The 13,117-nt window shown below is 34.1% G+C and overlaps 1 protein-coding gene across 1 annotated transcript in view; it reads right to left on the bottom strand.

The window, feature by feature from the left end:
• Nucleotides 1–581: 581 nt before the first annotated feature.
• The window catches only part of Ccdc14 (coiled-coil domain containing 14), a 28,437-nt gene continuing 15,901 nt past the window's right edge, over nucleotides 582–13,117 (bottom strand). Inside the window, exons 9-13 of the mRNA XM_090345237.1 lie at nucleotides 12,108–12,249; nucleotides 10,091–10,173; nucleotides 8,173–8,391; nucleotides 7,967–8,099; nucleotides 582–2,168 (exon numbers count right to left, since the gene is read on the bottom strand). Coding sequence (XP_090201363.1) covers nucleotides 1,250–2,168; nucleotides 7,967–8,099; nucleotides 8,173–8,391; nucleotides 10,091–10,173; nucleotides 12,108–12,249 — 1,496 coding nt within the window. The 3' untranslated portion in view covers nucleotides 582–1,249. The remainder of the gene's footprint in view (nucleotides 2,169–7,966; nucleotides 8,100–8,172; nucleotides 8,392–10,090; nucleotides 10,174–12,107; nucleotides 12,250–13,117) is intronic.

Genomic DNA, 13,117 nt, shown 5'->3' with positions numbered 1-13,117 from the left:
GTGGTTTGAAGCCAGTCCTGGCAAGAATGTCCATAAAACTGATTACCAATTAACCACTCTAATACCAGGGTCAGAGCTGTGGTTCAAATGGTAGAGTACCATGCTCTAAGTTCAAGTTCCAAGACTGGCACGCATGCGCATGTGCACATGCATGCACGCACGCGCACACACACACAATTGTTTATAATAATGGGTATCTAATGTGCTTGTGTACTGTAAGCTGCTCTAGCAAACTGATCTAGCTTGAATCAAAGGAACCCCAATTCACAGCTGAGAGCATAGATTCTAGATGTGCGACTAGCATCAGAAGTGGAAAGAAGTCTGGTATGACTGGGCCCTCAGCCTGCGGATTTTGCCTCTGTCTCCAGGAAGTGTCAGAAATGAATTGGATGGGAGGGTGTTCATGTGTCTTCTACAGGACTGCTTGCTGCTGGTTGGTAGAAATTCATCTACATTCTACAATCGTATCCAAGAGAGTAAATACAAAAACTCAAAATATTTTAATAAAAAGAATAAAACTTTTTTTAAGTCTTTTTAAAAAAAAATATTCATCCAGAATAATATGTTAAATTCCTACGATTTTAAGGACCATAAATTAATTGATTGAGGATGTTACCCATATTTTCTTGAACCCATTTTAATGAGGTGGACATATTAGCACCTTTTTATAAAACAAGATGAGCGGTGGGGGGGAGGGAAATGGGGACCAAGACATGAGAAAGGGTATCAATGTATGTGAATTAATGCACCTTCTATCTGGCAAATATAATGTAACCCTTCTATTAATTACAATAAAAATATATGAAAAAAACACAATATCATTAAAAAACAAACAAGTTTTCTGCATCACGAAAGAAACTCTAGTTTGAATGTAATTGTTGAGAGATTCCCTTCCTATTATCATTTCAGACAAACAGAAATGCCTTCAACCTACACCTTTAGCCCAACAGTTAAACATTAAGGGAAGAACGCTATTTGCTAAGTATAAAATTAAAACTTTACAATACTTCTTAGTCCTCTAGAGCTTGTTTCAGCATTTTTATTTTCTTAAGACCTTTAAATATAAAGCTCCAGTGTTAAGATATTCCTAGTAAATCTATTATCAAGCAGATTAAACATGAAAAATTTCAATTTATTGTTCCATAATTAATAACATAAAAAGCAATTTCTCTAAGGAAACTTAAAATACAACATTAATGTAGCAAAATTCTAATCTTAAAAAGAGGAAGCATTCAGTTTTCTTCTGAATTCATTTCTCCAGAAGACCTGTCCTTAAAGATTTCTGGAGTCTAGCTATGTTGGCATCCAAAGCTGCCAAGCCATTTCTGAAGTCTTGTTCATCACGTGAAGTGAACGTTGAGAAAGAAGAGATGCTCCAGTCTGACATCAAGTCAGAATTTAAAAAGCTGGCATTGCCTTTCCCTTGAATGCTGGTAGTATGACAAGCTGTTGGGCTGTGATGTGCAGTCTGGTCCTTTGTGTCCTCAGTGGCAGCAGGAATCTTACCAATTGCTTCCTTTATTTTCTCGAGGAGCTGCATGTCTTCCATATCAGCTGTCCTAGAAAGGTCTGGACGTACATCTTCTGCTTCATTTTTTGAAGAATCGACTACAGGTGTACATAGTTTATTTTTTGTTTCAGAGGTAAGTGTACTGTTGCTCACTAATTGTGTTGTAGCAACACTTATCTTGGGCTGAGGGGAGACTCCTTTAGGAGGTGGTGAATGCTTTTTTGAAGTGCTTCTAGCCAAAGGAATATAAACTGTATTATCCAAATTACACCCTTCTATTAAAGTCATGGTTTCACACTCCACATCAGAACCTTGCTTTGAAAAGGTAGAAAGATTCCCAGGTACAGATATTCCCTCCATGGCTCTAGTGTCACTATGTGGAAGGCCTTTGGGGGGCAGACTGTTTTCATAAGGACTGGTTAGATCTATGATTTCCTCATTCTTAATTGTAGAAAGTAGTTCTGAATGTGCAAAGCTGTCATTTGTTTCTAATTGATTTAGGTAGCTCATTACGGAAGTGTGAAGAGGGGCTGGATTCTGTTCAAGTTGCTTATCATAAATGTTCAGAAGTGATTTGGTAAGATTATTCCCAGGCTTGCAACGAGCAGTGTCCACACTAAGATCTGAGAGCAGCTTTGCCATGCTATTCTGTAAAGTTCTGCCAAGAAGAATTTAGTGGCATAATTATTAATATTTTATCTGTTTCTGTCATTAATTTACATATGTCTCCAATCTTAAAAAAAACTCCAAATATCTGATTCTTAATGTGAAAACACAAAATTAGAGAACATGCTCTGGCAGAAGTAAACTAAAGCAACAAGTGATAAGAGATGTTAGTTTTCTACAAGTCTACAAAGGCTCATAATATTTGTCTCTTGAGGTACAGAAATGATTTATTCTAGGGACTGGGAGTTTGGCCCAGTGGTAGAGTGCTTGCCTAGCATACACGAAGACCCAGGTTCGATTCCTCAGTACCACATACATAGAAAAAAGCCAGGAGTGGTGCTGAGGCTCAAGTGGTAGAGCTCTAGCCTTGAAAAAGTCCAAGGACACTGCTCAGGTCCTGAGCTTCAGCTCAAGCCCAGGACTAGCAAAAAAAAAAAAAAAAAAAAAAGTTTTATTCTAGAACAACACTACGAACAGAATCATTGAATAAAGACAAAAAAGAAAATCAACCTAATTGCGGTAAGCTGAGGTGCAAAGCAAAATGGAAAATGCATTGCTCATTTGCTCTGGAATCTATTAAAAATTATTTCCCCCTATTCAAAATGTAAAGGACACTGGAACAATACTGGGAAAAAGTATATGGTTACAGACAATTATCTGCAATAATTAAGTAGTAGCAATAAGCATCAGAAAAGCATACTAAAAGGAAAACCACTCAGGCTTCTTAGAAGCCTTAGACAGCATGGAACTAAATCCTACGGCCACTATCAACTACCTATAATCTTGGGCAAGTATTTGTTCTTTCTGAATCTCTGTTTCCTCATATCAAGCTCCTCCCTAAATTATTAAAAACCAGAAATCTCCTTTCTAAGAGATTATTTTAACCACAGGTACGAAATGCAAACATCGATTGTCTAACATGACTATAAGGACTGGATGATAGCCATGCAGATTTGGCTGTATTGTCAAGAGTTTTCTGTTTTCCTTCTAATGTTAAAGTGGTCATACCAGTCCAACTGGCACTTGAGATGTGCTCAACTGATTAAATTGCAGAGGATGCTATCAAACACATTATAAATTACCAGCATGGATTTAGGTACAATTAAGTTCAAAGTCTAAAACTAAGCAAAAATTAACACCAATGAATGCTATGTGGCACTTTAAAGCCATTGTTGAATCTTAAGAAAAATAGGTACTACTAAACATATTTGTTTGTGAGACTCTACTAAACACACCAATCATGATTTCATAGTCATTCAAAGAGTGCAATTAATTATATTAGGTAAGCAAGTAGTCATGAGGCAGATTTTGTGCCCAGCATTAAAGGAGTACTTAATAGAAATGGAAAAGAACTGACAAGAAAATTCTTGAGTTTTAAAAGGAAAGACCAAAAAGTATGTATCTAACATTTTCGACACTGTCTTTCCTAAAGGAAGGTAATCTCTTAAGAATTGGTTACCTTCTTTTTCTACATTACATGTTAAAAAAAGGAAGGCTACAATCACAAGCAAACTTGTTTTCATTCCTAATAAACAATGGAAAAGGCAGGCAGATGGGTACTCCTTTGAAAGAATAAACAGGAACAGGATCAATAATGATCATTTTCAGAGAGGCAATCTTTTACAAATAAGGGAAACAAACCTGAAGAGAGAATGCAAATTCTCACTCAGGCTCCAGCCCAGGACACCAGGTGAGTTTATTCCTTTAGACTTCCATGTATATTTATGTCTAGAATAATTATACTATGACTTACTCTGAAAGACTTCTTCCTTTTTTGTTATCAAATTTCTTGGTAAGTGCTTTGTACATGGTAAGTAATGGAAACTTGAGATTGGTCACAGTACAACTGTACATATATATGAAAATAAAACACTTCGGACCCCTCCTTGTATACTTAATATATGCTAATAGAAAATCTTAAATCACATGCATACATAGATTATAACAGTTAATAAATGTTTGCTAAATGAGTAAGCAAAAAAAAATCTATCCATCTATCTCAGGTGAAAAGCACTAAAGTTTTCAGCATAGTTCATTTTTGTAAAACTTGTGGGTGGGATGGGAAAAACTGGGACAGCAAGGGGAAGGGATTACACTGTCAGCCAGGAAATATACTCTTTGACTTATGCAACTGTAACTCCTCCGTTTTAAGCATTTTCAAATAGAACAACAACAACAAAAAAGAAATGCTGACCGAGAATCAGTCTACTGACACAAAACCACCATCTCCCTGTGACATCTCCCCAGTACTACAAGTCTGCAAGTTTTTTATTAACACTCTAAATTAGTATCACTTTATACATGGTGAACACTCCTTGCCAGAAGCCTTTATTCACATCTTCTATAATCTTTTGATTATCCAGTTCTGCAAAATTACATGTACTACACTGCATTCTAAGTTTTAATCCCAGTAGTACTACAGGAGGTTTATATTCTCAATTGTGTTTAAAATTTTCCATTTTAAAAGCATGATCCTAAAGAAGATTGCATATATATAAATATAGTATATGATTGTGATTAGTGTGGCAATGAAGATAAGAGAAAAAAAGAAGACAGTATCAACTGAAGATTTTAATATAGAGGCATGAAACTTTTCATGGATTAACCTTTAGAGCTTTCATTTTTGAATCATAATGCAATTTATTCTCTTTATTTTTTAATCTAAGCAGATAATTGAAATAATATACATTTAGAATTTTTAAATTGCCAAAATAATGTTTATTTTCTTAACAAAAACAAGTTTAGTTAAAAACCAAATGATAATACTACTATCCACAAATGAACTAATGATGATCAAACTTGTCTTTTTTTTTTTTGCCAGTCCTGTGGCTTGAACTCAGGGTCTGGGCACTGTCCTTGGGTTTTTCTCAAGGCTAGTGCTCTACCACTTGAGCCACAGCACCACTTCTGGTTTTTTTCTGTGTATGTGGTACTAAGGAATCAAACCCAGGGCTTCGTGCATGCTACGTTAAACACTCTACTTACTAGGCCTTGCTTTCATCCCATGATTAAACTTTGATTTCTACTTTGTAAATTAGTATTACAATGATATTGTATGCATACATTCTTTGAAAAAAAATTACATACAAAATAAAACTTTGCTAAAATTGAAAAAGAATTAAAAATGCTAAGGTTTTTATACTGTGTGTCAGTGGCTCTTAACTATAATCGCAGCTGAGATTTTGACAACCAAGGTTTGAAGTTAGTCTGGGCAGGAAATTCCAGTAAGACTCTTACCTTAAATTAACCAACAGAAAGCAGGAGGTAGAAGTGTAGTTAAAGTGCTAGAGTACTAGCATTGAGTAACAATGCTAAGAGAAGGCCCTCAATACTGGCAGGCATACACATGTATGCACACATGCGCATGCACAAACACATAAAAGCTAACGTTTAATTAGATTCAATTAGGAATAAAGTTTATCAAAAACTATGCATAAGAAAGAAAATAGCTAGAACGAGAGATGAGATTTCTAAGCCTAGCTCTGGCATTAACTTTCTATCAATTCTTGTGTAGTCTTAGTTTTCCCATCTATGAAAATGGAGATATTGAAATTTTCCCTTCATACACAAGGACAAATAAAAGTAACAAATATGGAGAAGAGAAGACTTGGCAAAAGAATCAAGGCATTTTAAAAATAAGATATTAGTTGTGATTCCATATGCATCAAAACAATGAAAGAAAACCAAGAAACTACTACAGATTCTTCCTGGAATTGAGCACCATGCTCTGTGGAGCCGGGAAGGTATAAACTCATGGCATTTGGCTACACTGACACATTTTTCTTCCCTCTACACAAAGTAATGTGCAGTAAGGAGATAGAATCATTAGCCACTCTGACATGTGTGGTTCATATCAATATTATGTACTTTTTTTAAATGCCAAATTATAGGTCATGAATATATATGTTAATCAAAAAATTTAAAATATCTGACAAATGTCAACTATTCTGATTTGATCATCACACTGTATATGTATTAATCTGTCATACCATACTATAAATTTGTATGATTATACCATTCTCTATAAATTTGTATGATTAATAATATTCATAAAATTTTCTGAATGCATTTCTCAGCCTTTGAATTAGTTTTTATTTTAAATGGGTTTGCCTGAATACTGAGCACATTTTCCACTTAGAATAGGTCTATCAAAACATGACAAAAGTCAAGAAACATTTGTATTTCTTTCTAGTGCCAAATTCCTCTGAATAGGATTTCCAGTACTACCTTAAGGACTGGTATGAATTTACAATCTTGTCTTATTCCTGACTCTCAAGGAAGTTTCTAACTTTTCCCTATTACATATAATGTTACTTTTTTATGTATGGCCTTCCTTGTGATAAAACAATTCTTTCTGTAATCTATTGAGTTTTGTTTTTTTTAATCATGAAAAAGTGTTGTATTTCCCGGTAGTGTTAAGACAAGCATATGGTTTTAAATTCTTTGTTAATGTATAGTTTATTGGCACTTATTGACAGAGATCCTGCCATAAGTTTGAATAAAGTTATGCTATTCAATATGAAAAGTGATCTCTAAATTAAAATTATTTTGTTTATGAAACTAAATTAGTAACTACTTACATACATATATATGCATATATGTATTACTGCCTTGTCTTTTTCCCTAAAGATTATAACTCAAAATGGATCTATAATCTGAAAATATAAAGATGAATGTTTTGTTTTGTTTTTGCCAGTCCTGGTGCTTGAACTTAGGGTATGGGTACTCTCCTTAGGTTTTCTCAAGGCTAGCACTCTACTACATGAGCCACAGCACCATTTCCAGAGTTTTTCTGTATATGTGGTACTGAGGAATCAAATCCAGGGCTTTGTGTATGCGAGGTGAGCACTCTACCACTAGGCCACGCTCCCAGTTCAAGTAGAATGCTTTATATGTAAAGCTTTTATATTCAAGATCAGATCTGATATTTCTCAGGCCTAAAATAACTAACCTCACTGGGATTTTTTAAAAAATGTTAGAAATATAATTCTTAACATATCTCAAAAGAAAACTGAACTGTATGAAAACAGTAGCTTTATTTATTTGAAAAAAGATTGGCTAAAGCATTAAGATATATGACTGCTTCCTGTCAACTAATTTTATTGATAAAATGAAGCACATGAAAGTCAAAGAGATTTGAATGACTTACCCAAGATCAAATGGCATTAAGACTTAGAATGTTAAATGTCCTTCTTGAATTAGTTTCTTCAACAACCTAATGTACTTCCTTTACAAATGAGGTTTAAGAAATGTAAAATAATTTATTCAGAGTTGTTCAGACTACATGCAGCAGAGCTAAGATTCCATTCGGGGATCTCTGGCTTCACTGTCAGAGAGTTTAACAACCACTTTGAGTGGTTAAGAGTGACTTAAGAGGGCTGGGAGTTTGGCCTAGTGGTTAAAGTGCTTGCCTAGCATGCATGAAGACCCGGGTTTGATTCCTCGGTACCACATACGTAGAAAAAAAAAAGCTGGAAGTGGTGCTGAGGCTCAAGTGGTAGAGCTCTAGCCTTGAGAAAGTCCAAGGACAGTGCTCAGGCCCTGAGCCCAAGCCCAGGACTGGCAAAAAAAAAAAAAAAAAAAAAAAAAGAGTGACTTAAGAGTCACAGTTTAAAAAGCATTTACACAGGTTTAAAATGTCTGAACTAGATTAACTGGAACAGGAGAAAGCATTAGCAAAAGAAAAACACTGGCAAAGTAAGAGAAAAAGATACAGGAAAGAGAGCAGACTGGATCTTACTTGAAGTTTACATCTAGTGAAAAGCCTGAGTTGTGGAAGTCAGTTTTTACCTGGTTAATTCTCTCAATCGAGTTACCTCAGCATCACGCTGGCGCAGTGTTATTCCCAATATCTGATTTTCTTTTTCAGCAGTTTCTAACTTAAACTGGGAGTTTTTCACATTGACCAAGGCTTCTTCCAATTCTAAAACAACAAAAAAGATTCAGTTTTTTCATTCTTTTTAAAATGTGGGTAGGACAATAGTCTAAACACATACCAATTTTTATCCTTGTCATCTCAATGTCAAATTGCTGTTTATTTTCAAGAAGAGCGTGATCTTTGTCTTTAAATAAACTAGTAAATTTTTTATTTTCATCTTTCTGATTTTCAATCACTTTTAAGAGCTCTTCATTTTTACTCTGTAGTAATTCCTGACTCTTCATTGATTCCTGCAATTGAGTTTGTAGTGACATGTTCAATGACTGAAGGGAAAACACTGTAAGACAAAACAGATCAAATAGTAATTTCCCAATGTTAAAAGACTGCAAAAGATTTATTTTTAGAAGAAGTCCTAAAACATTGATTTCATTTAATCATGTGCATGAGCAGTTATAAATACTAAATGTATTTTTAAGTCATTGGCAGAAGTCATGCTTTTCTTCTGTATCAATTAGATACTTAGACAAATGTCACACAGACAGATTCCCTCTTTGTCTCCTTCTAAATAATTATTATTAATTATTGTTATCTGTCTGGAAAACAGTTCTATATATAGTTTATATAAAATATATAAAAATGCATATATTTAGGGTGGGGAGTTTGGTCTAATGGTAGAGTGCTTGCCTAGTATGCGCAAAGACCCAGGTTCAATTCCTTGGTATCACATACACAGAAAAAAGCCTGAAGTGATGCTGTGGTTCAAGTGGTAAAGCTCTAGCCTTGAGAAGGCCCAATGATAGCACTTAGGCCCTCATTTCAAGACCAGGACTGGCAATAAATAATTAAATGCATGTATTTAAACATAAAAGCACCATACTATACTCACAAATTCTCACTTTTTTTTCCTGTCCGACTGCTAGAGACCTATTACAATGTTTTCATGGCCCCATTTCTGTATATCAGATACTATATTAGAAACTGGTAACACAGAAGTAGACACAGACATGGACCCAGCTCTCACAGATGTGGCACTAAACAAGTATGTATACATAATAATAAATATATACTAATGTAAGAAAACCAATAACAACAAAAGTGGTTAACAAAAAGAGAAAAATCTAAACTTATATGGGAACTATTTGTCCCCCTACTTTTCTTAGCCTCTTCTCCCTTATTCTTATCTTTGGTTTACAGTGGAACCAGAAGGATCAATACTTTCATGAAATGCTTGCCCTTCTGGATGCCCATATCTTTCTTATTGCTTTAAAAGAGATATAGTAAGACAGTAATCCTTTTGTTATGTATCAAAAGGAGATATCTTTTTGCTCCTTTTTGAACATATTCCTCTTTATTCAAAAATTCACAAAGATATTCTAGCAACATATTTTATCAATCTGCTTCTCTGTGATATTTTGTTTATATTAGGCTTTAGGGAAAGCTCCTGAGATTATAAAAAATGTTCTCAACTTTTTTTCAAATGTGTTCATTTATTTCTCTGTTAAGTCTTGTAATCCATAAGGACAATTTGGCAATTAACTTTTTTAGGAAAAGGAAAGATCAGTGCTATCTATCATTTCCTACTAACACTTACTGGGGAGGGTGAGGAGAGAAGATGATTTGAGCGCAGGGGTTTAAAACCAGCCTAGGGAGCACCTTGAGACCTTGTTTCAAAACCAAAGATAACAGAAAAAGAATATAAAGTCAATTTGGTAATATCTGTCAAAATTGCATATATAGCATATCTTAGCTTCACAAATTTTATTACTATAAATATAGTCTATAAATATGTCCCCATTAGGGCTAGAGACATGACTCAAGAGGTAGAGTGCCTGCTTAGCAACTGTAACGTCCTGAGTTCAAAGCCCAGGATCATCAAAGGAAAGGAAAAATGAAAAGGAAAGAAACTAATAGATGTATATAAAGACATATTATATAAGGATTTCCATTTCACTGTTTGCAAAAATGGGAGAAAATACTTAATATTTTCAAAATAACAAAGACCTTTTAATATCAAGCCTTACACTTCTTTTACCTACATTCAAGATCACATTTCATTGTACTAGATGCCTTTGCAGTTATTTCTTGTTCTTTGAGTCGTTGATTCAAAATTTTCAGTTGCCTAAATGAAATAACAAAGAGCTTTCAATGCAAGAATATCAAGTCCATTTAAATTACATTGGAAAGTCTATCAGAAAAGACAAAATGAAAGGACACAAAGCTAACTAGTAGATCGGCAGAAGTCTACTTTAATACCCAAAACACTAGCTTGATTTTTTTCTTTTTTGCCAGTCCTGGGCCTTGAACTGAGGGCAAGGCTAGCATTCTACCACTTGAGCTACAGCACCACTTCCGGCTTTTTTCTATGTATGTGGCACTGAGGAACTGAACCCTAGTCTTTGTGCATACTGGACAAGCACTCTACCACGAGGCCAAACTCACAGCCCCACTATCTTGAATTTTAATGGAATATTATTCTAATTATAAGTTAGTTTTTAAAAAAGAAAATCCACTTAGACAAATAAATTAGGAATATAATTATTAATACTTTTTCATACATTGCTTACATAGATTATAGAATGGCTTAGAGTATTATCGTTTTGTTCCACAAAACATACCAAAATACAAACAAGTTAGTATCTAGTTATTAAGAGAGACAGTATACCACCTACAAAGTAGGTTTTTGTGGTCTAAAATCAAATGGCCTTGGGGTTAACTCTACAATTTTTAAGTATAAGACTTTGTGCAAAATTATTTGCTGAGCCTTTCATTGAATTGTTAGGAGGATTTAAAAAGAAAACATGTATAAAGAACAAAACAGGGGCTGGGAGTTTGGCCTAGTGGTAAGAGTGCTTGCCTAGTATGCACGAAGACCCAGGTTTGATTCCTCAGAACCACATACATAGAAAAAAAAAACAAAAAAAACCCAGTAATGGTGCTATGACTCAAGTGGTAGAGCGCTAGCCTTGAGGAAAAAAACAAAACAAAACAAAAAAAAAAAACAAGGAAAATGCTCAGGCCCGGGTCTAAGCCCAGGACTGGCAAAAACAAAACAACCCCCAAAACCCAAACATTCTATATATGTTTGCAACATATACATTACCATCAATTTTTTATTGTTTCTTTCCCTTGTACTACTGTTATTTGAATTCAAGTTCTCTGGCTTGTAAGGCAGACATCTGAGCTATACTTCTAGCCCTAGACTTGTAATCTCCAGAAAAATAATCCTAAACAAATAAATCATACTGGCACAGTTTCGTAAGCTGCGGATCTATAAATTTAAGCAAATCTCCAACTTGGGCATACTATTTTCTTACTTTCTAGTCATGGAAATTGTGTTTAGGACCCTGTTAATACCATGTCAGACAGTGTCTATACCTCATGCAACAGTAACACTTTTTCAGGGCACATTCACAATGCAGTGTAGAAGCACCCAAAAATGTCCTCCAATTCCCTGCCAGTACACTGATGAACAGACAAGGGAGTCATCTGTGAAACACTCAAAGGTAATAACACTAACAATATGTTTGCAATTTCTTTTATATTTCAAGATTAGACCACTGGTTTAAATCTCTCAAACAAATTAAGAGCATAATTACAAGATAGTCAAAAAGAAGAGTATATAAAATTTTAATGAGTAATTTCCTATTTCTAAGTGATACTAATAGTAGTTAGCTACTAGTAGGGAATAACTGTGTCACAGACTTTTATATTAGGAAAGGCCATTTGTTTTATTTTACAATACAATTTTGATATAGAGATCATCATTTTTGGTCCAAAATATGTGCATGTAAGTAATAATGTTTATCTACACACTCTTTTTACCAGAAAACACATACTGAACAGTGGATTTATCAAGTAAAAGAAGCCTGTAACCTCAGATAGACAGAAAGACACATACATGTCAGACAAGTCAGGGAATGCTAAGAATCTCTAGAAAATGAGGAAAAGTGGAAAAAAGCAAGACTAAAAATAAGTTTTCTGAGATATCTCATTTGAAGTCTTGTTCTGGTTATAGAATCTATGTCTACAGACAAAAACCTTATAAATTCTTACCGTTGCAAGTGAGCATTTTCACTTCTTAATGGTTGCATGGCCAATGCTATTTCAACTTGAGTATTTGTGCTTACACTTTTTGCTAGAAGCCCAGATATGCATGCTTCCAATTCTACTACCAACCTCTGAATTTCCGAATCCTCTATAAAAAGTAGAAATTAACAAAATCAGTATTTTAAATTTATTTTGGACAGGAAAATTATTACTAAAAGAGAAAATATAATGTGCATACTTGCTGTATACTTCATTTATTTATGAAATCACACTTTTCTCTTTCTTGTTTGCATTTGCTTACTCAGAACAGTTCTAAGAAAATGAAATTCCATAAACTAAAGATTAATCTTAAATCTCAGGATTATTAAATTTAGAATTTTTTTCAGCTAAGTAAACCACTGGTAGTTGACATCACAAATGGTTTTAAAGTATTCACTTAAATCAGCACATACTTATTAACCTAAGTACATTAGGTATAACATGTTAATTTGACACTTAATTTCTTGTGTGAGAATACAGAAAATCCACTCCCAGAAATTTAGAATACATTGATATAGTTACCATATTGTACAATATATCTCTTGAACTTATCCTTCCTAAGTAAAATTTTATCTTTTCTTTGACCCAAGACTAAGTTTTTTCATGATCATAAGGAGATAATAATATCACACTGTGCTGCTGAGATGAAATGAGATATTCTTCTCCAAGCTTTAATTTCCTTATCTGTGAAATTATAGTACTTCATAAGGTTTTAATGAAGATCAAATAAGATAATGTACAGAAAGTACAGCAGAGTGTCAACCACATGGTTAGTATTCAATAAGTAAAATCGAATACTGTTATTACTATTATTACTGTTGTTGTCATAATTATTTGATTAAGAGGCAACAATTTTTATTATAATTAAGTAGTTGCATAAAGGAGTTTTAATTCCCTAAGTGGATAGTCATAATTTGATGGTTGGAAAACAAGGCAATTTGAACACACTAAACCCGTGGAGTACTACCACTATAGTA

The sequence above is a fragment of the Megascapheus bottae genome, chromosome 1 (assembly GCF_031878675.1).
Source record: "Megascapheus bottae isolate mThoBot1 chromosome 1, mThoBot2.hap1, whole genome shotgun sequence".
In the NCBI taxonomy this organism is placed as follows: Eukaryota; Metazoa; Chordata; class Mammalia; order Rodentia; family Geomyidae; genus Megascapheus; species Megascapheus bottae.
Note: the sequence above shows the minus strand (reverse complement) of the source record. Positions and strands in the feature narration are given on the sequence as shown.